Genomic DNA, 27,909 nt, shown 5'->3' on the forward strand with positions numbered 1-27,909 from the left:
GAAAGAAATGGGTGCACGCTTGGGAGTCACAAGCAAATCTGGGATGATCTTTTACTAGCACAACAATTCAGAGAATCAGAGAATCCTACTGAGTTGGAAGGGACCCTAAGAGTAATCAAGTCCAACCCCCTACAATGCAGGAATCTCAACTAAAGCATCCAAGACAGATGGCCATCCAACCTCTGCTTTAAAACCTCCAATGAAGGAGAGTCCACAACCTCCCAAGGGAGTTGAACAGCTCTTACTGCCAGAAAGTTCTTCCTGATGGTTTAGTTGGAATCTCCTTTCTTGTAACTTGAATCCATTGGTTCGGGCCCTACTCCTACTCTCTGGAGCAGGAGAAAACAGGCTTTCTCCATTTTCCACATGACAGCCCTTCAGATATTTGAAGGTGGTTGTTGTAGATGGCACTCTCCTCTTTTCTAAGCTAAACATACCCAGCTCCTTCAACCGTTCCTCTTAAGGCTTAATTTCCAGACCCTTGATAATATTGGTCGTTGTCCTCTGCACACGTTCCAGCTTGTCAATGTCCTCATTAAACTGTGGCACCCAGAATTGGACACAGGCAGTCTAGAGTGGTATCTGAACACTAGACTTCTGTTGATGCAGTCTAGAATAGCATTTTATATTTTTATTTTTTTGCTGCTGCATCATGCATCAAGGGAAAATTTGCTCCCACAGTTGTGGACATTTCTGCCACAATGCCTTGACCATTTTAAAATTCACAATGTGCTCCCTTGTGTGAAATGTGGTGTTTCTCCCACATAAGTTACAGATGCATTTTCCTCTGTTATATCTGAAAGTAGCTGGTGTAAAACTGAAGATCTACCGGAGGTAATAACTGACATTTTTAAAATGCCATGCACCAACTTTGGAAGTGAACTGCATAACCTCCACTTATTTGGGGAGTTTTACTTTCCCCCTCTACCCCAATAACAACAAGCAGTAGAACTTGACAGAGAATTTGGGGGTTAAGGCTTACAATGCTATGCTTCGATTGGGCTGCTCTGTCATGCCATTGTAAACTGTGGATTACCATTTGTTCCAGATTCTGACAAATGCTGCCTATTTTTCTAAAACACCAAATAATGGAGTATAATGGACATGTTTCCATACACAAAAACATAGTGGTGCTCTTGGCTTTTGATCAATAAGCCTTAACTAGGAGAGTTGCCTAATTCCCAGTATCAGCAAGGGAGTTCCTCTTCCTTGGAGCTGGCTATTCAAAAACTAGTGCTGGCTATTCCCTATGGAAATATCCTGTTGCAAAAAGACAGACTACCCTTGTCCTACACAGCTGTTAGTACAGTCTGCAAATTCAGACTTCCTCTAAAGAATCCAAATAAAACTGGCTTTGTCAGAAGGAATATTGATCTGATGTTGCAAGAGTGGATACACCAGCCTGGTTTCCCAAAAAAAGAAAAACCAAGGTGGCCATGAGGATAGTGTAGAAAATTAGCAGAGACATAATTCTGCTTCTCCACATGGTACATATCAGCTTGCAGCATGGCTTTAAAGGCGCCACAAGGAGGAGCTGCTAAGAGCAGCCGCAAGGTAATAGCACATTTTGAGCGTCTTCACATTTGAAACATGGTTTTTTAAAGCATTCGCTCTTCTTGCACACTTCCCCTTCGACAGTCTAGCAGCCTGCTGCAGTTCTCATGTTGTGACTCTCCATGCACTGTGGATGAACTGCTGCTGCACCCCTCTTTGCTAGTCCAGCTGAAAAAACTCTCCCATCCCAGATGTAATGAACAGTGATTTTAACTGGAGAAATGTATTACTATGAAGCAACGCATTATTTGTATGGATGCAGAGGAACACCATGCAACTTGCAACAGCAGCAGATTAATCCAGTTTTAAAAACTTTATTGTGTTGTTTAGACAAAAAAAAAAAAGTTAATAAAAACACAGTGGGGGAGTGCAGGGGGAAGAAGAGCTAATGGTTCGAGCAAATAAGCCAGATATAAAAATCAAGGAGGACTTTGCTGGAAAATATCGCATAAAAGTTGCTGCTGCTTCTAGGTTGGTCTTCTAAAAAACAGGGAAGAAGAAAACCTCTCCTTAAAACATCCCAGCTGATTGCGCCATCCAGGACTTGCCACGTTACAAACAGCCGCTCCCAGGCAGCAAATAGTGGGAGGGAGGGGACTGGGAATTTCCCCAGTTCAGAGTAAAGTTTGCATGTAAGCAACTCCTATTCCTGCCATTTGATGACCCAAATGCTTCTCTACACTTGCTGCAGCTGGTGAGAAGCAGAGTGTATAACCTCTGGGTGGAACACAACAATAATCAAAGGAGCAAATACCACCACGTTACACATGTTACACATACCGCACGATCCAGAGTCCTATCACTCCGCAGGTCATGATTTCCAAACCCAGCTTTGCAGTCTCCTCATGACGGGCTGCTTAGGATCACCAAACTCACCACTTTGAATGCAGAGAGAAACAAGACAATCTGCCTACCCACTGGCTAAAACGGACAGATCTGTTCCTAAGCAGGAGTACTGTTCAAATACTAAGAATCAGCATGCAGGAAATGTAGCCATGTGCAGCTTCTTCCAGCAGGGACAACAAAAACACAGTTCCTGGCAACTGCTATAAAGGTTATGTTCAAGATGAACAAAAGCAGTATACACAACGCTTTATGAAGGGGGGTAGGCCTTGGAATTTCCTTGTTCTCACCTGCTCCACAGGCAGAACTTCAAGTTGCCGGCACAGCGAGGGAAGTGTGGTGTTTTTAGGATGGCAGTTTAGAGATAAGGAACTTGCTTGTACAGCAGTATTAGCTAGTAAATCTGAAAGAGAACTGGAACAGAATAAGGCTCCTTTGCTTTGAGACTCTGGCCTCAAGAACACCAGTTATCTTGAGGCGTGAGAGAAAGTCTCATTTTGTCCCCATAAGCTCAGCCTTCAAGTTCCTTCTGGCACGTCACAGAAGCAGTAGGGAGGAACTAAAGAGTTGTCTGTCCACTCTGCTTGCAAGGGTTATCCTCCATGGGAGTCAACAGGTGGACTAAACGGAGAGAATGGAACAATTTGCATTCCTGGATGTTGCAGAATTAGAAGCCTGAGTCAATCCTCAGCTGGCCACTGAAGGAAAAGCAGAAGGCCTGAGCAGCAGTAGCTAGATCAGAAAGTAGCTGGTGTGCGGGAAGGAAGCATTTTAAAAACAGAAGTGACTCTGCCGGACTGGAAAGAGAAAAACCCCTATTATAGTTCCATCACAGACTTGAGGTGAATGGCGGGGGCTGGAGGAAGAAGGAAAAATGAGGGCTGACACACCACCTCTGTTGACTGTTCAGCCTTGGAAAAAATAAGTGTCCTCCTAGAACTTCTGGTGTCTCCAATTTTCAACACAGCAGGCAAAGCAAACATAGAATCTGTCTATCTGGACTCTTGTCACTCAGGTAGGCGGCAACTCCATGACGCCATCAAATTAAATACACAAAGAACGATTTTTTTCTCTTGCACCAGCTCCCAAAGTCCTGCGCACTATTGTAAGTGTCTGAAGAAGCACAAAAGGCTCCAATTCTGCAAGAAGGGGAATGATATACCGGTGACCAGCTCTGCTCCTATCAACCTGCAGCAGCGGGATACGTCTCCCAATGATGTATTCATTCACATTTTGCAATGTTCAACTGGAGCACACAACAGGTTTGCCAGAGATCTTCAGGTCATCAAAAGGCAAGAGTGTAAGAATCTGCCAAGGCAAAAGGAGAGGAAACAGTAACATTAGCATTGTAAAAGAAAAATAGGAATCTTATTCCTAGCTGTGAGGAGTCCCAATGTAATGCATTTGTATCATGTCCTTCCTTGAAGAAGCTTGGAGTGGAGCGTAAGGGTTATCCCAGTTTATCCTCAGTGTCATCCTGTGACACGTGTTAGGCTAAGATAAGGAATGTCTTACGTCACCCAACGAGATTCATGGTTGAATGGTAACCGCAATACCTCAAGGACCGCCTCTCCCCATATGAACCAACTTTCGTCATGTATCTTTGGCGCCAGGGAAAAACATTCCTCTTCTTCCAGACCTTCGGCCAATTAAACAATCTATGGCCTTTGAAACTGTGGGAGGTATTATTTTTGTTACTATGCATTTTTGTTATGCATTTTTGTGTTTTATATTGTAAACTGCCCTGTGATCCTTGGATGAAGGGTGGTATAGAAATTTAATAAATAGTAATAAATAACTGAATCCCTCTCTCTTAAGCTTTTGTTTTTATTATGTATTTTCTTTGTTTATATTGTGATTTTATGCTATGAACCGCCCTGAGATCTACATGTATAGGGCGGTATACAAATGTTATACAAATGTATACAAATGTTAATAATAATAATAATAATAATGCAGCACCAATACATGAGAAAAAGAGTTGTTGCCTCATCCTGACCTACATGTAGTTCTGTGCTGGCTTACATCCCTCCCTACCTGAGGGAAGGAGTTGCCAAAATTGCTCCACTGCAATGCAGCTGCTGCAGTTCCTTCCACTGAAGAAGCTTCAACAGTGCAATGGCACTGGAGACATAGGAGGTAGGCTTGCCAGTTCAGCAGCTCCTCCCTGCTATATGGCCTTAAGAAGATGATGACACCAGACTAATCTGAATTGGAAATAGTCAAATCACAGGTATGGAAGGAGAGGTGCAACTGACAATGGCCAGTTGCGAAACTCCAAACCCTGTTCATAAAGCACCTTCTACTGATGGGCCAAAGCTTGAGAACTACGCCATACAGCCTGCACTCCTTGGCCTTGCTTCAAGAGCTTGATGGGACTTGTTCAGCTTATTCCTACAAGCCCCTAATCTAGAACAGCCAGACTCAGAAAGGTTCTCACATCATCGTTTTCATCAGCCAGGTCCTGGGCCGTCTCATCCTCCATATTCCGCAGCAAGGTGTCTGCCCCCGATTGGCAGAGGATGGCAGCAATCGCAGCGTCCTTCCTGCCTACTGCCAGGTGCAGTGGGGTGCAACCGTTGTACATCTGGGCATCCACCTGGGCCCCCATTTCAAGGAGGTGCTTCACAGCCATCTCGTCATGGTTCTCCACTGCCATGTGCAGGGGTGTCTTTCCGCTTGTGCCATCCTGGGACCATGAAAGCAGGGTGTCAGATCAGCCACTTCAGTGAGCCTCTGAAACAGAATCTTAAAGGGATGGAACACCCTCTAAACCAGGGACAGCAAACCTGTGGTCCTCCAGATATTGTTGGACTCAACTCCCATCAGCCTCAGCCAACATGGTCAATAGTCTGGGATAATGGGAACTAGAGGGACATCTGTAAGGTCACAGGTCAGCCAACCCTGTCCTACACTAGCACATTTCAAAGACTCATAGAAGTGTAGAGTTGAAAGGGATGCTGAGGATCATCTAGTCTAACTCCCTGCCATGCAGAAATATGCAGCTGTCCCATACGTGGATCGAACCTGCAACCTTGGGATTATCAGCACTACGCCCTAACCAAATGAGCTATCCTGTGGCCAGGATTGGAAACTGGGCCCCGCAGAATAGAGACACACTGTTCCTAAGCCTCCTCACAAATGAACATAGGAACAGGCTCAAAACAGAACATGGAGTTTAAAATCTTCCTGGGATTTTAAACATTTGGGGGGATTCCAGGAACCTGCACAGATTCAGATGATCTTGGGTGGGGAATCACAAAGGTATGGAACCTATCACTTCCCCTAATCTGTGTCCTGTTCCTGCAGCTGCAACACTGTCCAATGGTTATTCACTGTTAAAAATCTGCTCTTAATAAATCCAAATTATGTCCTGATAACAGATTTACTTTGCAACTTGTAACAAGTGGTGCAGATCAAGCAGTTCTGCAAGCCTATGTTTTTGCAAAGCTGCAGCTTGTTCAGTCACCTCTGCCCACCTTTTGATACTTCGATAAGCACTTCCTACACGTTTTCAGTATTAATCTCCCCTGCCACAATGGACAAACTTTTTCGCTTTCTGTATCTAATTGCCGGATCTTCTTGCTCGGCCTGATCGCAAAAGTACAGAGCACGTGTGGCTCTGGTGCAGCTGCCCTTGCCATACCTGAACATCGATGTCGGCTCCACTCTTCACCAACAATGCCATCAGATGCAGGTTCCCTTTCAAGGTGCTGATATGTAGGCAAGTCAAGCCTGGAGAAGAAGACATCCCAGGAAGTTGCTACGAGGCAAGTAGCCGAACGCTGGCCCCAGTGTGTCACCAGACACACACACACCACCCTGATCAATCTTTACTATCTCACCTTGCCAGTTCTGGAGGTGCAAATCTTGGTGGCTTTTTCTAGCCTCCAAGGTCTTGTTGGAGATGATCCCCTGCAGCAGCAGCTGCACACACTCCAGACTCTGCTGCTCACAGGCCAAATGCAGTGGTGTGTTCCCATTGCGGTCTTGCAGCGCTGTGTTCACTCCTCTCAGGACTAGCGCTTGCACCACTCTGGACTGTTCCAGGTACACGGAGAGGTGAAGCGGGGTCTGTGAATGGGAAACGGAGAAGGTTATTACAAGAGAGTGACACAGGCTTAATGGGGCTAGAGTAGAAAGGTGCAAGAGGCAGGGGCAAAACCGAGACTGGCTGTATGCTGCAATTGCATCACAAAACACACACACAGGATTCAGGAATGGATGCGTAATTTAATATCTCAGCTGAAATCTCAGCTTTCATGGGGGGGGGGGACACACACATATGCAACACCTAGTGATCCTTCAAGGGTAAGCTTCATATAATTGTTAAAATTCATGGGACATCAGTACCCTGTGTACCTCCTCAACAGGATTGGCAGAGCCAGAAATAAATCAACTAAAAGCAAACAGCTGTGTGAGTTTACATCATTTATATAGCTTGCAGAATGCAGTCTTCTCTAGGCCAGAATTTGGATTACCCTGGTTCTTTAGATTTCTTTATAAAAATCTCACATTGAATACACCACCTTTGGCAAAAATGAGAGGTAGATGCTAAATTAACTTTAAAGCTCGCATGTTCTTTTCCTCAGAAAAAGTGCTCTTATTCAACTGGGGAAGCAGATTCTGTGCACTCTGCCGATGCAGATATACATCTAAGTCCACACCCCAAAGATCATTTAGCCCCCAATAACTAATGGGGTCAAATGACTCATCCAGATGAAGGGATATATTCCTATTCAGGGCACAAGTTGCCGCATGCAACTCAAATTGGACTGAGGCCATTGACAAGAAGAGTAACTAGAATTGGTATTACTCATTTAATGGATTTCTGTAACATCTTTTAATGTGTATATCCTTCCAAGGTAGGTTATAACAAAAATCTATCACTGAGAAGCAACTGTCACAAATTCTCAAGGAAAACTTCCAAGACTGTCACAATAGCTTAGCTGGTTAGAGCATTTTGCTGATAATGCCAAGGTTACAGGTTTAATCCCCGTATGGGAGAGCTGCACATTCCTGCATTGCAGGGGGTTGGACTAGATGATCCTCAGAGTCCCTTCCAACTCTACAATTCTATGAATCTATGAAAAAGAAGCATAACAAATCTGCATATGCCTGTCCACCAGATCTAGAAAAATGAGGCAAGGAGTAAGTACAGGGGGGGGGGAAATATTATAGCCAGAGACAATTGCCACAAGCAAGACAGAATGACCCAGATTCCCAGTTGTTTTCTTTCTTCTAGCTAGACTGGGAAAAATACTGACCTTTCCCCACAGTCTATCACATACCTGGAATAAGTCATTCTGGATCTCTAAAACCTCCACTGGCAATTGGGCAATGAAGCAGAGTGCTATTGCAGGTACACAGTGAATGACTGCCAGGTGTAGCAACCTGAAAGAGAGAAGAGAGATATGAGTTTGTGGTGCAGGGCCCAAGTCATACCAACCTAGAATCATGAACAACACACTCCCCTTTAAGCATGCAAAACATTTGGCAAGTTACTTGCTTGCTCTTCACACTTAGAACAGAAAACACGCACATGGGTTTACTGGACAACTGATTCAGTTAGACCTCCATTTATATACAGTAGTGATGACTCTTCCTGAACCACTTTACATGCTTACAACTTTTCATAGGGCAATGTGCAGTTTTTCCACAGCAATTTCTTGCAATTTGTCAACCACGTATTTTCCTGGTGAACACCGTCATTTGAAGACGAAACATGTGCCTATTGATGCATGGTGGCTGCAGAACTCATTGTGGATTCCCAGCAAAGGTCCCACCAGTTTAATTCAGATTGTCAGTCGTTGACAAGGCAAATACAAGCCTACCAAGAACCAACCCTAGAATCCAAGACCGTTGAACCCAGGAAGACAATAAACTTTGCTCTTGAACCAGGAAAAGAGGGAACCTCCATCTCTGGAAGAAAACAAGCAACAACGAGATCACATACAATGAGAGGTACCAGGGATACATGCCAAACTCTCCCAGTAGTCTTTGCATGGCATCTAATCCCAGCGCAACAAGGACTGGAAAGAAATGGAGATGGCTCAACTGAATTCTTCTTCTAGTTATATGAAACAGATGAGCATCAGTGAAGACTCAAGCTGCACCCCTGTTCTTGAACTAAGGGTCAATTCTAACAACCCTCTAAGCACATGACAGCTGTGGTTTTTAGAATGCTGATTAACTTCTCAAAAAGTGGCAACTTTGATTGAGTGGAAAAATATAATCTGTGGCAACAATAGTATGTAGCACCAGCATTAACACAAATGGCCCAATGAGAGGCAGGCCATGACTGAAGTCAGCAATCCAAGGACTGAGAACAGACTCATGCAGAGACTCACTCCATCAAAAGCAATTCCCCCCCCCCCCCCCCGAAGCTTCCATATAGCTAGTTCTGCCTACAGTGCAGAGATCACAGCTCAGATGGCTATTTCACAGACAGGCTGCACTCATGGCAGAAGTTTCACACTAGGCCTCATCAACTCCTTTCAAGTCTGAAGAGGAGTCTGATGGAAATTCTCAAAAAAAAATTCTCCACACCAGCAGCTCTTATGCAACTCTACCTGTTGAATGTTTCTACCAGAACATAAATTCATGAATCACCTCACAGATTGAGCAGGCCTTAGAGGGTTGCTGCCACCCTGCACTATCCAACTACTCCTAGCTGTTCAAAGGTACAAAGCAGGCACTCCCACTACCCTGAAACTGAAAGTAGGGTTTTGAATGTGTTTGAAAATAAATACGGGATGCATGCACAAAACCTTATTCCAACAAAATGAAGAAGCAGCTATTTCAATTAACAAGGCTACTAAATCCACATCATAGTCACAACTTGACATCATTTATACATCCCTCCTTTTTTTCTTTTCTTTTTTCCCTCTTGCATATAGAAGCTAGGATGCAAGAGATAAACTTAGTTATATAGATCAAGGACAGAAAAGCAGCTTTCTAGTTTTCACTGCTGTTAAGTATAGGTAATTGTTAAACCTGATACAGTTGTACCGTGGTTCTCGAACAGAATGCGTTCAACTCCCGAACAGTTCAAAAACCAAGGTGTGTCTTCTGATTGGCTGCAGGAGCATCCTGTAGCCAACCGGAAACTTTGGAAGCCGCACCAGACGTTCAGCTTCTGAAAACTGTTCAAAAATAGGAACACTCACTTCTGGGTTTCGATGTTCAGGAGCTGATTTGTTCGGGAGCCAAGGTGTTTGAGATCCAAGGTACGACTGTATATTAAACTTGCAATGGATGCTTTTCTAAAAACGATTTAAACACCAAATGAAACAGTTTTTGAAAAATCAAGTGATTTCTCTTTTTTAAAAGTGGGTACTCATGCATCGCCCTGCCCACATTCAGAAATAATTCCAGAACAAATACAATGCATCAGAGTCAACCAGTTTTTTTAAAAAAAGGGATACACTTTTAGAAATGTGTTCCAGAGGGATAGTCTGCAGTAGCAAACACAGCAAAGCATCAAATGACACTTTATTATGGCACAAGCTTTCATGGACTTTACTTCTTCAGAATGCCGCCTCCTCAACCTAGTGTGTGGAAACTCAGGACAACATCTGATGGACTGTAGTCCAGAAAAGCTTATGCTGGGGTGAGAAACTGCAACCCCTCCAGATGCTGGGGCTGAAGTCCAGATGCTCAGATGATGGAGGTGGATAGCTCAGTCGGTTAGAGTGTGGTGCTGATAATGCCGAAGATTTAAGTTTGATCCCTGTATGGGACAACTGCACATTCCTGCATTGCAGGGGGTTGGACTAGATGATCCTCAGGGTCCCTTCCAACTCTACAATTCTATGATTCTATGAAACAAGCATTGCCAGTGGTCAGGGATGATGGAAGCTGCAGTCCAACATTTGGAGGGCCACAGGTTCCCCGGCCTAGCTTATGCCGTAATAAAGTTTGTTCATCTTTAAAAGGGATCACAAGACACTGCTTTTGCATAAGCATGGAACTGATCAGCTTACAATGTATTTCCAGTAAGCTAGCCGACCGATTCAAAGTTACCATGTGCTTTAAAACAAGTCTGCAATTAGAGAATCGTTTTTACTGTATTGTCGCGCAGCCCTTCTCGTTTCCAGAGCGTTTAACAAAGGGGATTTCCATAGAGGCAGAGAGAAGGGATATGGGAGGTGGTAGTGACAAGGTCATAGAGAAATCAGGAAATAAGGAGGGGGGAAAGGAAAGGAATCAGGCGCCCGTCCAAGGTACCCAAAAGCCATCACAGCAGCCCTGGCTGGGGCTGCCTAGAGGAAGCTGCCCAAGCACCATTTTACGAGGCTTCCATCTGACAAATGGACTCTTAAGCAGAGAGAACGGACGGTCTTTGCTCCCCAAGCCAAGCAACGTATGTGGCTGAGGCACAGGCAAGGCCCCAGGGGAAGCCCAAGGTCACATGGGCATGGGGAATTTCCCTGCCCTGCCGGAGATGTGGCCACCCACAGTTGCCTCAGCAACAAGGGGAGGGGAGAGTTGAAGGAGGCTGTGCACAGCTGCTGTTGCCCATAGAGGGCTGAAGACACTGTGGGAAGAGAGAGGCTGGGTCCTTCTGAAGGTTTCTCTTCGCATTCAGTTACTTTGGTTTTATAAGGCTGCAATTCAGACACAGCCAGGGGAGTAAAAAAGGTTGCAGCTTCTAAGTAAAGTATGTTAGGACTGTTCTACAAGCCACCTCACGATTCTTTATTTCATATGCAAAGTTAAGTTTACATCGGTGCCATTTATTTCTATTTAGAGCACACCAGTAAAATTGCAGGTGACCTAGGCACTGGGAGGTTCTCTGGAAATACAGCAACAGAACAGGGAAGTTGTGTAGAAAAGGGGTAGCACGCTATGGGACAAAGGCAGATACCTAATATTAGTCATACCTGGAATAGATGCAGTGATCTGTGGGCATGCAATTTCCATTTATTTCCATGGGTTCATTTCAAGTACGTATGACTTAGCTGGATATCACTCCAAATTTCCATGGATGTACATCCTCTATTCTAGGCTCTTCCACGTCTTATAACACTGTTTTTCATTAATGTTAGCTAAAGTGGCTGACCAGAGTATGCATAGACCCCAAACATCCCACTCTCTGGGCTGATCCACTGACAAGTGGCTTCCTAAGCAAGGCGAAATTGCCCAAGACCTTACTTAAATCAGCTTCGTAATTATAAGACCACAAAAGCCTTTTAAATGGCCCATCTGCCCATACATGCGCATAGTGTCATTTGATAGTGTGAAACAAAGGGGGGGGGGGAGAAGGAGTTTCTTAAGCTTTACATAAACTTTCCCGACCAGCCTGGCTAAAACAAATTGCCCAAAAGCAAAGCATTTTAAACAAAAAACAAAAAAAACCCCACAGCTCAGCATTCCCCACACGATTTGCAACTGGCCTCCATATTCAGACTTTGCAAGACAGTTGGATCTGAGTTATCTAGTCCCTCAGACTTGGTAAACTCCAAATTACAACCTTAACCACCTTAAACAGGCACCTAGATTAACACTGCAATAACTGAAGTCCCCAAACTGTTTATTCTTAAAGCAGGATGATATGAAACACCTTAAATACAATTAGGAACACAGTGTAAAATATCTGAGTGTTCCTGCATTTATTTTTCTTATGGCTAAAATCAATGTAAAAAGGAGAGGAAGTGTCTGGGGGTTTGGGGGGTGGGTAAGAGGAAGAGGAAGAGGTAGTGACAAAGGCTGAAGCCAGGCAATAGTTTTTGATAGGGGAATCTGGATTGAAGAGAGGCCTCTCTTTCCATGCCATACATGCCCCACCCCTACCTCTGGCCAAACAGGTCTGACAGGGTTTTGGAACAGTAGAAGAAGAAGAAGAAGAAGAAGAAGAAGAAGAAGAAGAAGAAGAAGAAGAAGAAGAAGAAGAAGAAGAAGAAGAAGAAGAAGAAGAGTTTGGATTTGATATCCCGCCTTTCACTCCCTTTAAGGAGTCTCAAAGCGGCTAACATTCTCCTTTCCCTTCCTCCCCCACAACAAACACTCTGTGAGGTGAGTGGGGCTGAGAGACTTCAAAGAAGTGTGACTGGCCCAAGGTCACCCAGCAGCTGCATGTGGAGGAGCGGAGACACGAACCCGGTCCCCCAGATTACGAGACTACCGCTCTTAACCACTACACCATACTGGCTCTCAAAAGTACAAAAACCTTTCAAAACCTGGCTTACCAAAGACAAAAGTGAGATGCACTGAATAAGAGAGTATCATTTTAAAAGTCATTTTTTGAGTCTTAAAACCCTAAAAGTATTGTAGCACTATGAACTGTAGCATAACCTTGCATGGGTAACAGTGCACTTCAGATGCATCTGATGAAGTGGTCTGTAGTCTGTGAAAGTTTATGCCATACTAGCTAGTCTTTAAGGTTCCACAAGACTGTTTGTTTTTGCTGGGACAGACCACCTCAGCTAGCTTCTGGTTTTGGTTCTACGATTATTTTTAGAACAAATTCCAAAGGGCTAGCTGAGTTGGTCTCTAGAAGGGGACCCAGGCACACAGCCTACCCACCCCCTCCAAAAAACACCCCACACCTAATAATGATAGTAACCTCTGCTCACCATCACATGGTACAGAGAGAACTGGAAGAGATAAGATCCTAATTTGAAGCAGAAAGAACTAAAGAAAGGTTAAATATTCTACAAATGCAGCATTTCATTTCAGTATTACTTGTACAGAAAATGCTGCTCAGAAGCTTTGAGAGTATTATCAATAAAGAGACAGCAAAAATTAGCAAGAGAAGTTATAGTGATGGTTTGGAATCAGACAGGACCTAAAGTCAACTGCACTAGAATCTTCTCAATCAAACATCAGCCGAAACACTCTGCTAGATGGTACCTGTGCCTGAGCGATCTCAAACTGGAAACCAGCAAAAGACTCCATTGAAATTTGCTTCCACAAACTATGTCCTGTTTGGTGCCAGATTACGAATGTTTAATTCGCTCTTGTTTCCAAGGATCTATCGTTACATGCGTGTGTGTGTGTGTGTGTGTGTGTGCGCGCACACACACACACACACACACACAAACGGTCAGTTTATCCTTGCAGATCTTTTACATTTTGACTTTGTGTGGCTTGAAGTTTATCTTTCTTGCTTCCTAACAAGTATGTAGCAGATAAGAACTCTCAGGAACAGGGACTTTCCAACAAGGCAATCCGGGCTGAACTTTAACCATTGCTGCTTTTATCTGACAGACTGCACAGAATTCTCTGGGGCTATTTTAACCAAGCCACTTTCCCCAAGAATTCCTCACAACAGCCAGCAAGGGCAGCCAAATTCCCATTCTAGGGGGAGGCTGGGCCACCATCACAAGATACCAAGCATCATTATCTGCTTCAATAACACTAAACTGAAAGATTTATCCAAACGTTTGCTTTACTGTCTGGATCCAAATGTAATCTGTCCAGAACAGAAGGGCACTTCCACACCATCTGGCCCCAAGTTATTCAAGCAATGTATGAAAACAAAAACCCTTGCCATTGCACCTGTATCAATAGGTCCCCATTCCTTCATACTTTATAGCAGAAGTGGGGGTGGGACCCAAGCACATGGGTATATTATCAATTCCTTTAGGGCAGAAACCTGTCCAGCTTTGCCTCTGTAATTCTACAAGATGCCCATTGGTGGGACAAAGCAGCAGCAGCAGCTGCTTAACTGCAACAGAGGACATGGAGTCTGTGCTATAGAATGAAGGGGTAGAATGGCATATTTCACTTCAGACTACAGACTAACAATAATATTGTTCAGTTAAAAACCTTGCACATAGAAAAATCAATACAACAGGGAGTGAGCTAAGCAAGAATCTCTCACCCCAGTGTGCTAAACTTTATTTACAAGCAGGTTTGTTTTGGAGTACATAATCACTGAAATAGGGTACCCTTCGGCTAAAAAAAGCATGGCCCTGTCTACTACCTCATTTTTCTATATGGGTAGAACAAACCTGAAAGCGTGCACGCACTCTCTCTCTCTCTCTCACACACACACACACATTAAATAACAACCTGTCAGCTACAAGCTACTTCAAATACAGTGGTACCTCGGTTTACAAACTTAATCCGTTCCAGAAGTCCGTTCTTAAACCGAAACCACTCTTAAACCGACGTGTGCTTTCCCTAATGAGGCCTCCCGCCACCGGTGCCATTCCACCATTCGGTTTCCGTTCTTAGACCGAGGTAAAGTTCGTAGACCGAGGTAAACTTCTGGTTTTGCGGAAGTTCGTAACCCGAATTGTTCGTAAACAGGGCTGGTCTTAAACAGAGGTACCTCTGTATAGCCTTAGAAGTGAATGGACCACCAATATCAACTTGCAAAACACAAGCAAGTCAACACAGAAAATGGAAGAGAGATACACCATGGGAAGCGTCACTTTTTCCAATTTCCTCCTTCAGCTCTATGTACTTTTCAATGTGTGTGGGGGAGACATAACCCCTCACTCCACCTTGTGACAAAGGGAGTCGTAAGCAGGGGGGCTCAAAGGCTTTGTGGGTCCTCAAGGACACTGTTGCCAACCCAGCCTTAGAGAGGGGCTTCCCTCCTTCATTTTTTTTGTCCTTATGCAAACCTAGTGGGGGTTCCCCCAAGCCTTCCCCCAACCCTTATGAGCTTGGTTGGTACTATTAAGGCTGCAGAAGGATCCATACTCATCTCTGAACTTTGTGACTGGGAGGAATGGTGTTTCTAGTCCTTACTGTCTGCAACAACTGGCAGAATATCAAAGCTTGTTTGGGAGCAGGGAGGAGGAAATAGGGAGTAAGCAGGATCCCCCATGGTCAGGAATGTGGCTTGAGAATGAGAGCATACACAGCCCTGAGCGTGATTCATGGAAGGACGGTGTCTACCTAGTCACAGTGAGACTAATGTGCACTTACAATAGAGGAGGAGTGGGGATATTTCAGTGTCAATGTGGGAAGTCCCTGATCATGAGGCAAGAAGGGGTGGGGGAGGGGAAGCTTCAGCTGCTGTTTACTTGGCCTGGATTTTATACAGTTCCCTCCCCACCTCACAGAACTATGCTAGGGAATAGCCCTATTTTCAGGCCCAGGCTTTAAAGCTTTAATTATCCTCTCCCAAATGTGCTGCAGTTTCTAGAGAAAAGCACACAGAGGAGGAGCCGAGGTCTAATATTGGAGCCTGTTTATTTATTGTGCAAGAGCTATTTGCGCCGTTTCCTCCCTTCTTCCCATCCCCTCAGCTCAGCCTAGCAGTACACAACCCAGCTCTGACAGGGTAAAAAAGCAAATACAAACCCGTCTAAACAAAACACACGAAGCACTTTGGCATTATCACCTCAGTAGCTCTCCTGCATCCTTTCTGTAAACCAGGTGCAATACTACCACTGTAATATTACGGATGGGAAACTGTGGCCCAGAGTACCATGAGCTGAATATATATTATTAGACTGGGACCAGGCCTTCCTGCATAACAAGGTCCATGCATTCCTTTGGGTCCCTACCTGTACCTTTTAGCAAACCTCTAACACACAACACTCAGCCTGGATAGCTCAGTTGGCTAGAGCTGCTGCTGACAATGCCAAGGTTGCAAGTTTGATTCCCATATGGAACAGCTGCATATCCCTGCATTGCAGGGGGTTGGACTAGATGATCCTCAGGGTCCCTTCCAACTCTACAATTCTATGATTCTATGTCACTATTCACAGCTCAGAGAGACAAAGAAGATGCCTTTAAAACAGCTTCCCAGTGCTTCCCATTGAACTGTGTATGGTACAGCAGAGGACTCTGGGGGCAAAACTGGTCATTCCTTCTCCAAGCCAGTCAGGAGCTGATGGGAGATCAATAGAAGGTCTGGGAATTAAAAGAACTGATTCAGGACCTATGTCCTCACTCTGTTTATAACCCAAGAAGCTGCCACTTACCAAATCAGATTAGCACAATATTGCATGTCTTCCCCTGGAGGAAGCTTCAGGTTTGTGGGATCTACTTCTTTTGCTCACTTTAGTGTTAAAATAAAAACCTCCAAGAGCCACCAGCTTTGTACAAAAGGCATGCACTCAGGGAATTCTGAGCCCAGGAATTTGCTTTGGGGAGCAGAAGTGAACAGAACTCAGTCTGCTCACACAAAAAACCATTCCTGCTCACCCCAAGTGTTTTTTTATTCCAGCACTATAATTTTAGGGTGCAGAGTCACTTTGTTGCTGCAGTTGAGAATCAGAAATCCTCGCTGATCTACTGCAAATCACCCAGAGATTTGCCTTCTACTTACCCCAAAACACCCCCCAGGTTCTCGGGCAGAGGAGTAGCCTTTTCTCATCTTCTGAATTTTCTATGAGGAAATGCCAGGGACCTTCTGCATCCAACCCAATGCTCCACTGCTAAGCAACAGTCCCTCCTCAAATTAAGTTCTGCTTTGTTGACTAAAGAGCATATGTTACAAACTTTTATAATAAGCAACAGAAACTGAATACAAGGAATGACACTATTCATCCATTACCACTTCGCTCTGGTGCCCCCCCCCTTAGGAAGTAAGATGGGAAATGCATGCAACTGAACCATTTATCCAATAATAGCTATGAAAGGGAAGGAAAAAAGGGGGCTAAGAAACCGAAACAAATATGAACACTGTTGATACCAAGAAGCCAATAGACTCTCCAGAAAAATAAAAGAGGGGAATTCCACACTTGTCCAGTGCATATTTTTTTAACTGTCTTAACTGACCTCTTTTACCAAGAAAAACTGTCCGACAGTAACCTTTTTACAATACTGTGGTATCAATACACATCTCTCTCTCTCTCTCTCTCTCCCCTAATCAACACTTTCCTCCCTGCTATTCCAGTTTCTCAGCCTCCTTGCAGTATTATATACCTGACTAATTAACTGTGCCTGGTGGCCTGATGTTACCAAGGTGGCAGCTGTAGATTTTAGAGCATGGGTATCCTAAAGGTGAGGAACGGGAGTTGCTCTTGCCCACAGGGACAAAGACCTGTTTTGGAAATATGCACTTTTCCTAAAAATGTACAAACACCAAACTGAGCTATTTCAATCCTCTCTATTTCAAACCTCTTTGGATTTCCATAACTGCTTTCGCCAACCCTTTTCATATTGTGGAATTTTCCCATCAGTTTCAGGAAACAAAGATCACATGAGAGACTCCTGCACGAAGGACTATAAAGGATAAATACATAAAGGGACATTTGTGAAGAAAGGAACAGAAGCCCTTCCTTTCAAAGAGAAAGCCAAAGGCAACACCAGTGAAAATATAATGTCACAGACTTCAGAGGCTTTTCAGTATTAAGACTGAAGCCACATCTTGTTTGCTGCTCTTTTTTTAAAGGAAGACCCATCTGGGATCATAGGTGAAAGCCTTCTTGTGCAATAAGCTCACATTGCTGTGTAATTTAAGATGCACAGAGGTTAATTGAACTAAAAGTGCGCACACCAAATCTACAAAGGCAGCAAATTCAAAATTGAGGAATTTTGTGATAGTGTTGGGTCTCACTCAGTGGAATGCATCCTAAAAGCTTCCAGGGGCACTAGCTACTAATCCAAGGTAAACAAAGTATTAGACAGTACAATTTTCCTCATTTAAGGAAAATTGGGATTGGCACCATATAAGCAATAGGGAGTCTTCAGCACACAGGCAGAAGATGTAGTTTTTCCTAAGCCATACTCATTTGTCTATCACCTGTGGTCTTATGATGCATGTGACAGATAAACCTGAAGGGTGAAACTGAACAGAAATCATTCTTCTTTTCCACCCTCAGGTAGAGCTCAGTGCTTGTCAAATTTGGTGCCTTTATCTGTTGCCCTGCACAACAGAGCCTAATAGTGCACTCCCAATCTTTCCTTTGCAAACGAGATCCTGCTCTCTCTTTAGGAAATAAAGAAAGCTTTAAGTTCCTGAACAAAGTACAAGATATAAGAAGCTTTTATGTTTAAAATGATAGGATAAAAATGCAACTGATTTTAAAAATAATCATCATGATTTAATCATCTTTCCTTTGCAGATGACTATGGCCAATTGGGTTTCTTCCAATCAATGGCAAGTCCAATCACTGGAAAGGGAATGACAAATGTGCACATCTGCATATGAGGAAGAGCTAAAGTATTTGGATACAAGTCCTGCCAAGATTCCTCATTCACTCAGGTACCTTTTTCTACACAGGAAACAAGAGTGAAAGATGGTGACTTTCCCCAAGACTGACAAACTGGATCAGTGCCAGAGGTAGTACATAAATCTAGGCTTCCCAAGGTCTATCCAGGTAACTCAAAACTGCTGTGTAGCTAGATAGCTGGAGAATTCACAGAATCCTTAACATTATGCATCCCTACATGTTATTACTTGCCCCAGCATCTTACCTTGCATACATGCCAATTAGACTGGCACATTTTGGCTGGGCAATGTTCCCATGAACTAGTGCCTCACTGGCATTAATTCATTTCCCAGATGCCTGGGAATGCCCAGTTGCTGAATGGTAACAGTTGTTAATGTTTGCTTTCTTCTAGAGCAAGCCAAGGAGGTACTTGCAACAGAAGAATGCAAAATTGCTCCACCACAACCTGCTGGTCTAGTGGAAATAATGAAAAGTCATGATAGTTTATTCCACTGGCAGGAGGGCAGGGGGCACTAATAAAACTTTGTCATAGAAGTGACTGGGGGAAGGGGGAGATCGCATGTTCTAGCAAGTGCTGTCTTTGTAATAAAAAAATTTCTAGATAACAGAACCGATTGCCCTTGGTCTCGGCTTATTTTTAAAATCCCAAACAGTTTAAGCCCTGGATATATTTGAGACCCACACCTAGAACTCCACCTATGAGATGCCAGCACTCAAAATACCTCATGTAATCTGGAATTCCCATCTACCTGGATTAAGCGAGTGATCATTCATTTGCTGTAGCAGATTCTACCATGGAAGCTTGCTCTTCCCAACCCTCCATTACTCCCTTCTCACCATTACAAACTGCTAGAAAATATTTTCTAGGCCTGGTCTACACATTAACAGAATAAGGTGGAAGTAAGGAGGCAGAATGGAATGTTTCACTTCAGGCTGCAAATGGGAACCATAAATTTGAACCCTTCTGTATGGGAAAATCCCATGCAAAATAGCAAATTAACAAATCAGGGAAAGTACCTTCCTCCCTGTGCAAATTGCAAAGTGTCCCGCACCTGTATTGACTGTACCATTACAGGTTTCTACTGCCTGTATAGATCAGGCTTCATTTAAGTGCATTTTAGAGATGTCATGATTAGTTTCCAGTCAGTATCTTCCCTTCTAAAATGTGTGCTTTAATATTTTATGGCACTGTTGGAATTACTGTAGTAAGTTATGTTTTGTAAAGCAAACTGAATATGAGTTGCCAGTGGTGCTAAAAAAATAAGACTTGGATGGGAAGTAACATCTGATATCCACAGATGTCAGCTTCTGTGTATTGAGAACTCGGTGCATGCTCCTTCCAGCTCAACTTCTAAAATCCATGGGTGACAGAAATGAAGCATGAACGCCCAATGTAATTTCCATTTAATTTAGCACAGTCAGTTCCAATGTGTACACATCCTGAAGCCAAAAATTGAGTCAACACATTTAAAAATCTAAAAAAGAACAGTCATCGTGAAATTCTTCACCTTGTGGTTTTTGAGACATTTGTGTAAGCGATATCAGCCATGGCGCTAGAAGCATCTTTGGAATGAAAGCAGAGATTCAGAATCTCCCATTCATAGGACATGCACACTCACTGTGGACAAGAAGATGAGACTCAAGATATCGGAATGAAACATTCGCCCTTGCAAAGTCTTATTAGACTATTCAGCCTGTATTACAGTGATTCTTACGCAATGGGAGTTTGGATCCTCTTCTTCTAAAGCATCCAAGAAGATTTCTGGAAGTTTTCATCTTAAGAGAGTCCCTCTGCTTTAACATCTCCTTGCATAAATTTGATATTCATTACAAGTTTCCCCATTCCACTCCCTCCTCCAATCACAGAAGAGCTAGACACTTGCATTAAGAATACTTGCTCAGCCTCCTGCATAGGCAATGAGCTAATTCAACTGTGCAAGAACTTACGGGGGTGGGGGAATTCTTATGATCTCTCCATCCCTTCATGCATTAAAAGCATGTGCAAGGGGTTTGTGCTGCCCACCCTAATCAATACAAACGCTTGGCAGTTTCGCCTGTACTTGCACACGGCCTCTTCCGAGATCTGCATAAGGCTCCTCCGCACAAGAGCATATCCAGGTTGGCCCAAGGGTCTCATCACACAAAGGCAGCCCAGGGGGCATGGCAGGTGGCAGAAGAGCTGGGCTAGCCAGCACAACTCCTTCATGCATGCTTTCCATTTGGAAGAGGGATAATGCAAACTTCCTTTATGTCTCTCATATATGCTAAGCCTCCAGCTGTCACCTGGTCTATGCCAAGTGCCTTCTAACTGCACCTATTACAAAACTCAGCATCTTTTTTTCCCCACTGAAAGATTACAAATTCTAAAACAACCCAACATCTGCATGGTAATCATTTCCAGTTGCACCACGTAAGACTAATTTAGGATTATGCTGGAGAAGCATCGAGAATTCTTTGAAGATAATAACTATTCTCTCAAATCTAAACACGTCACCGGGGAGCAAATCTCTTTTCTATGTTTTATTATAAAATTTTGTTAATTTTATTCCATATTACATCACAATGCAAATATACCAAAGCCTTTACCACATCATCCCCATCCCCACATATATTTATCATTTAAATCCTCAATCAAACATAATATTCTTTTGTCCCTCCCCCCGCTTCCCTCCACCCCCACTCGATTTCCTCTACATTCTGAGATTACATTTATCTTTGCATTCTACAGACTTCTCAATTTATCTATGTATTCTTATTGTCCTTCCTTACTAACTTACATTCACTCAAATACTTTACATTTCTAATCTAGGCATATTAGCATATCTTTTTTTGAGCAATATTTTTCCATATATTCATCAAAACATTTCCACTCCTTTTTTAATTTTTGATTCAATTGAATTCTTGTAATAGCTGTTAGGTTTTGCCAAAGCTAAGTATTCATTTAATTTACAAATCCATTCCTCCCTTGAAGGTAGAGTTTGTGATTTCCATTTAGCAGCAATCACTACTCTAGCTGCTGTGCTTGCATATAAGATTCTACCCCCCCCCCGTACCTCTTCCCCTATCAATCCAAGGAGATGTATCTCTGGTTTTTTAATTATTGATATTTTCAGCATCTTCTTTAATTCTTCATGTATTACTGTCCAGAATTTCTTAATTTCCTCACACCTCCACCACATATGTACTGTTGTTCCTATTTCTTTACCACATCTCCAACAAAGGTTGGAGAGTTAAGTCTCTTAACTGATGAAATCCAACTTTATATATCTTTGCCAACTTAGCTGGTATTGGATACCACCTGTGGAAAATCTTAACAAAATTTTCTTTGTGTCTGAGGCGGTAAATCAAATATCTTCTTGCCAGAGTTTTGGGGAGCAAGTCTCTTAACTGATGCTTCAGCAGTGCTACCGGTAGCTTGTTATCAGTTGATTAGGCCTGCCTTGGTTCTTATTTATTTATTTATTTATTTATTTATTTATACATACTTCATAAAGTTTATATGCTGCTTGAGGAAAACCTCAGAGCAGTTTACAAAAGATAAAACAGTAAAAAATAAATAAATCCCAGAATAAATCTCAACCATACTTTAAAACATACAAAAGTTAAAATACTAAAACAAACTAAAATCACCACATCTTTCCACGCTTGTCTAAACCAGAATGTTTTTTTGCAGGTGCCGAAACAGTTAAGACCAATTATCATAAGATCCTTCTTTTTGAGGATGCACATATACGGGATAGCTCAGCTGGTACTGCATGAGACTCTTAATCTCAGGGTTGTTGGTTTAAGCCCCACCTTGGGCAAAAGATTGCTGCATTGCAGAGGGTTGAACTAGATGACCCTTGGGGTCCCTTCCAACTCTATGATTCTGTTGCAGCAGGCACCTCTTAGAAGAGGCATTTCCTCCTGTGTGAAAGTGGAGGGCATGCATGCTATCTGCAAGATTTTTGTAAGTACTCATACTAAAAACAACGTAATTTTAAAAATAAAGTGCATTGCACAAATTATTCTGAGATGCCTCTTTGGTTGATTAACACAGCAGCTTTGATTAAGCCAATCTAGATCAGTAAAAGGCTACAGCCCTACTGCGCAAAGCTATTGTCCTCCTTTGTTCAAGGCTAAATTTGAACATCCCACAAGAGCCACATGTTCCAGGCCAGGCAGGAAAGCCTAAGCAGTTTTTTAAACTATCGCTTACCTACAGGCACCACCACATGAAGAGCAAACATCCCCAACCCAACCCCTATCAGGACAAGCTTTAAATATACTCAATGACCTTCCAAGTCTCTGCTCTACAAACCTCAGTCTAGAAGTCACCGACACGTGATTTCCCAACAGTCAGTAGAGAGTATGGTACTTAACCACATGCCACAGTTAGGCTTCCCTGCCGTCGCCTACTCCCACTAGAGACCACATGCATATTCGGTCCTACCAAAATAGATACAACTGTTTCCATACAGTAAAAAAAAGGTAGTTGTCATCTCATTGCCACTCAGGTTGGGGAATCCTGTGCCTCACTAGACCAAGCAGCTACAAGGCAAAACAAAATGGCAGCCACACACAAATGAAATTGGTCAGTATTCCACTGCCAGATTAGAAGACTTCCTCACAGTGGAATTTCATTCCCTATCAGTGGGGACTAGAGGTCACCATTATCTTTTTCACAGCAGTCTTTCTCCTCACACTGTGTAACTAAGCATCCTCTAGCAATAGGGAGTGGGGAACCTTAGGCACTCCAGACTCTGTTAAGAATACAATTCTCATCATCTTTGACCATGGGTCATGCTGGCTTTGGCTGACAGGAGTTGTAACCCAACAACTTGTGGGAGGGCCGCAGGTTTCCCATCCCGGTCTTGTGGACATCTCACCTTGAGTCATGATGATCTTCACTGCCTTGCACTTGCAAACAGAACTCTCCATGTATTAAGAGTCCTATCCAACACAAAGAGGGTTCTGTGCTGATTAAAAAAAAAACGGAACCATTATCTTGCGTCAAGAATGCCTGGAGTCAGATTTTGAAGGTCTCAAGTTTTAGCCACTTAAAAGTAGTTTTAACTAGCTTTAGTAAATCATCAACATCTACCGGGGTGGCCTGGACTACAGCTGGAATATATGTAAACCGCTTCAAGACTGATTCAATAGTTTCATTTCTAGGAAATGTGGATGAAGTGGGACCAGAAAACCCTCCAAGAATTCTGGATTCAGGAAAAAGAACAGAGTTGCCATATGTCCAGAATTTCCCAGACATACCTGGAATACTACAGTCAGAAGCAGTGTTTGGGTGGAAATCGTCAAAATGCCTTGGAAAATCCAGACATATGGCAACCCATATCAGCACTGTCAACAACTTTTGTGTCCGGATTTTCACTTGTTGAAATACGGCAACCCTATACAAAGATCCATTTAAGTCCCCTTTGCAGGTCTACTGTGGAATGTACTACAATTGCAGAATTCAGAACACCTGGACAAAGAGGGATTGAGGAGAGAAGAAGAAAGAATGGGTGTGTGACTGGAGAGCAAACGTGTAGAAAAACTTGGAGAACAGCATGAAGACCTGGTTAAAATAAAGTATCATAGGAGGGAAGCGGGGAGGAATTAACACACATTTCTGCAGTTTATAGCCACCCTTTTGAAGGGTGGGATATGTACCCCATAAAACAAAAAACGCAAGAAAGTAGCTATGTGTTGAATTTGAAGCTGAACAAATGCACATACAGTACTCCACTGAAAAGTGATGTACAGGAGGAATAGGAAAATTCTATTCCATGATGGACAATTCACATATGGAAGACATCACTTGATGTCCATGTGTAAACCAACACTGAGCATGTTGTTTTTTGTACAACAGACCAACATAGCTCCAGCAAACACACATGCAATTTGGAATGATTAAAAAACACCAATCCAATTCAGAACCATCTCCATTCTCACTATGGCAGCTGTTAAAAAAAAACAGGAAGCAGAAATTTGAAGCCACAAACTTCTGTTCTTTCATCACTAGAACTGTTACAAGGAAGTGATATTGTTCAGTGGAGACTGCTGAGAAACCATGAATAAAGTACCCGTAATTCCCACTCTGCCACTTAGGATGCTCTCAGCCAAAGGGAACATTGTTGGCCAGCTATTGCCCAGAGTGGCTGGGCAACCCAGTCAGATGGGAGGGGAATAAATAATAAAATTACTACTGTTGTTCTTCTTTTGAGTAAAACAAGGCAACAAGTTCAAATAGATCATTCTATATGGAATCAGGTGTTGTCACCGCCTTGACTCCTGGAGGGGACACCTCTCACTGCTTCTACCCAAGCCTCCAAACTAGGAGAGGCATGGAAGCACTTGCAAAATAAGATGCATCTTCTTGTTTCCCCACCCTCTCTACAAACAATTGATTAGGTTGGAGACTTTCCCCACCATCTAATTTCAAACTTAGCATTTCCCCCCTCCATAGCTATAGACTTATCTAGGAGGTAGGAGAACCAATCAACAATAACCAGCCTATGTTTGAAAACTGCAGGTTCCTGACAAACACAGAGCTGGAGGCAGAAGTGATTTAATGGTGTGGAGGAGAGAGCCGAAAGGAAATGTTGAACTCTTCCCCCATGCCCAGACCTTCTCCCTGGTAGGGCATACTTTTCATGTCGCGTCCAAAGGCAAAAGCAACACAGGGGGGTAGAAAGGTGACTTGAGAGAAAAAGGATGAATGGATGAGGGTTCAGCAGCTACTGCACCACCAGCAGCCACTCATTCTACACCAAGCTGTCCCCCATGCTGCCATTTTAATCTGTTCAGCACACAGGTCACACTGCCATAGTGTCTATAGTTAGCCCAGCCATGCCAGAGTGGAAACTGGAAACATCCGGCAGGCTGGAAAAAGCAGAAACGGCTCATCGCATCAGAGATGCAGGATCAGGAGGAAGTTAGGAGGCCACAGACGGTGTATTAGTTATGGTAAACCAACAGCGGAGAGTCAATCTTATTACTTCCTGCTTGATATGAAACCCCCACTCTCCAAATGTACAGGATTACATTTTACAAGCACAAAGCCCCCAAGAGCGAACCTAAAAGCTCCGGAAAAACATGTGTCAGATCAGAGCCCCAAGAGAAACTAGCACTACTACATCACAGAAGTCATGTGGGCTTGAGATGTTTGCCTTTCACACTACTAAGTCATCAAACTTGCCTCTACTCTACAAAGGCGGCTATAAAAAGCATAAATGGCTTAGAGGTCATGGAAAACTTAATGGATGCCCCAATTTCACCACTTCTTCTTTTTTTTAAGGCAAGAACAACTTGCGTAGAAGCAGACTCCCAGCAAGCATCCCCATGCTAGGTTGGTTGTGCAATTGGAAATGTCAACTATTGCTTCCCAAAACTCCATGGATCTTTCAGCCAGAGATCCAAGGTGATATGAGGGGGCTGGATTTGGAGTCAACACCCCCAACCTTTTAGAGTGCCTTGGCAACTCATTCTGAGCCTCCTGCTCTTTCCACATGCCTACTCCACAGGTTTGTTGTGCAGATGAAGCCATAAAAGATCGGGGATCATTGCACCAATGATCACAGCAGAGTTTATATGTTCAATCTATTTTCCAATGAACAAATAAGGAACTGAGCAACTCCCATGGAAAAATAAAACTGATACTAAAACTGCTGCCAAACAGGTTTGCAGAAGGTTGTGAGGGAAGGAACAGAAAGAGGTGCCAAAATAACAACCCCCCTCCCAACATCCATTCAACCCCAACTACGTCCCACATTTAAGGAATTTCAGAGAAACCTTTGCCAACTGCCTGCATCATATACTTATTGACAAAACACACTTTTTGAAGCAATACAGCTGGATCTGAAGGGCTACCCCATATCTGGGGACAAGAAGATCCCATATAAACAATGGGCTGGGCTGCTTTTATTTCAGATGGCACTTTTTAGGCTGTGTCTAGACAGAGGCCGAATACTGCAAACTGGACGTTTACACCACGATTTTGTCCAGAAACGGAATGTATTGCAGGTGAGTAGGATGTATGGTGAGTAGAATGTATTGCAGGTGAGTAGGATGAGGAGAGAAATACGGTACATTATTTTGATTGCAGCATCGTTACATGTAAGCTGCAAAAAAACCCCAAACCAAACTTGTATGCATGAAGATCAGCGATACCACAACACCCTTGTGTCGGGAAGCACCCTTAAGGTGTTCCTTGAGTTTGGAAATGTTGACTGAGCTAGTAACGTCACCCCTCCCTCCACCCACACGCGACTCCCTCTAGTAGTTTCCCCGTATTCCCCAGAGTGCAGAAAGCACGCGCGCAGGTGTCTTGCCTCCGTGTGCACGCGCTCGTTCGCACTTTGTTTGATGTTCAGCAGACGCCCCCACTCGCCCAACCTGCCCCACCCGCGCGCCGACTTTCAAGTCTCCTGTCTCCCACGGACTGAAACAAGCACGTGAGAACGTGCTGGGGTCACTCACGTGTCTCCGTCCTCCGAGACGAAAGCGAACGTTTCCAGCAGCAGCTGCTGCCGGACCCTTTCGGCCTCTTCCTCCTCTTCCTCTTCGCCAGGGTGCCGAGGGGTCTCTCCCAGCCCCGCCAAAGACTCGACGAGCGAGGAAGAGCCGTAGCTGGAATCTAGCCGCTCGTCCGGCTCCGACGCCGAGCCCTCCTTGCCTGCGGCCGCGTCCGGGAAATCGGCAGCCTTGTCCGAGCGGACCCCTCGGGGTGCCGGCGACCGGGGCTCGCCTTCGGGCAGCTGGCCCTGCAGGGAGCGGATAGAGCCGAGGCCGGAGTCGCACTGCCCTTCTTCCAGGTAGATGCCGCCTTCCACCTGCACGTCCTTCTTGCCGTCGCAGCAGCTCCGGGTTCCCGACATGGTGGCGGCGGCGCAGGCAGCAGGAGGGGCGTCGAGGCGCGAGGCAAAGCGGAGCCCTGGCGGTGCCTAAAGGCTGGAGCAGAGCCGCGTCCCAGGAAACCCCGGCGGGAGGAAGCGCGGAGGGCGCATAGCCGAGCAGGAGAGGGCGATGCGGCGCGCGTCAAAGAGCCGCGGGGCCAGCAGCTCCGACGCTTAACCAGCCTGACTCCGCCCACCTCCGCCGGAGCCAAGCCCGCCTCCGAGGGAACAGGCGCCGCCTAGCGGCAAGACGGTGAACATGAATACACCCGTCGCACGCCCCGACGCGCACACAGCCAAGCCGTATGCCCGGCGCGACGCACACGTGTCCGCGCATGTACGTGTGAAAGGAGCCCTGGGTAGACTTTGCACCGCTCGCATACGAAAGCAACGCCGAAGCCCCTATTCAGGATTTTGAACCCACGGACACTGGAAACGTGGAAGGAATAAGAGATCGCGCAAGCTAGGGTCGCACATGGCCCCACCTCTGGGTGCCAGATTTTCTTTATCAGTTTGAAGGAGGGGGCTATGCAAATGAATAGGACCATATTATG

The 27,909-nt window shown here is 44.2% G+C and overlaps 1 protein-coding gene across 1 annotated transcript; it reads right to left on the reverse strand.

Moving 5' to 3' along the window:
- Positions 1-1,852: 1,852 nt before the first annotated feature.
- On the reverse strand, positions 1,853-27,572 carry NFKBIE (NFKB inhibitor epsilon). Its single transcript, XM_083604581.1, has 6 exons — positions 26,940-27,572; positions 7,689-7,791; positions 6,243-6,471; positions 6,044-6,132; positions 4,838-5,086; positions 1,853-3,705 (listed from the first exon to the last, which is right to left on the reverse strand). Exons 1-6 carry the CDS (start codon positions 27,335-27,337, stop codon positions 3,640-3,642), a joined length of 1,134 nt encoding a protein of 377 aa, XP_083460707.1. The 5' UTR covers positions 27,338-27,572; the 3' UTR covers positions 1,853-3,639.
- Between the last annotated feature and the right edge of the window lie 337 nt (positions 27,573-27,909).

The sequence above is a fragment of the Podarcis filfolensis genome, assembly GCF_964270895.1.
Source record: "Podarcis filfolensis genome assembly, chromosome: 3".
Lineage (NCBI taxonomy): Eukaryota > Metazoa > Chordata > Lepidosauria > Squamata > Lacertidae > Podarcis > Podarcis filfolensis.

Bases quoted from the DNA above. Each gene is read 5' to 3' on its own strand.
- NFKBIE (XM_083604581.1), bottom strand. From the start codon at position 27,337: ATGTCGGGAACCCGGAGCTGCTGCGACGGCAAGAAGGACGTGCAGGTG. The intron at 7,792-26,939 runs GTGAGTGACCCC...TCTCTCTTTCAG, and splicing joins GTCTCGGAGGACGGAGACAC to GTTGCTACACCTGGCAGTCA. The intron at 6,472-7,688 runs GTATGTGATAGA...TCCCATTCACAG, and splicing joins TCCAGAATGACTTATTCCAG to ACCCCGCTTCACCTCTCCGT.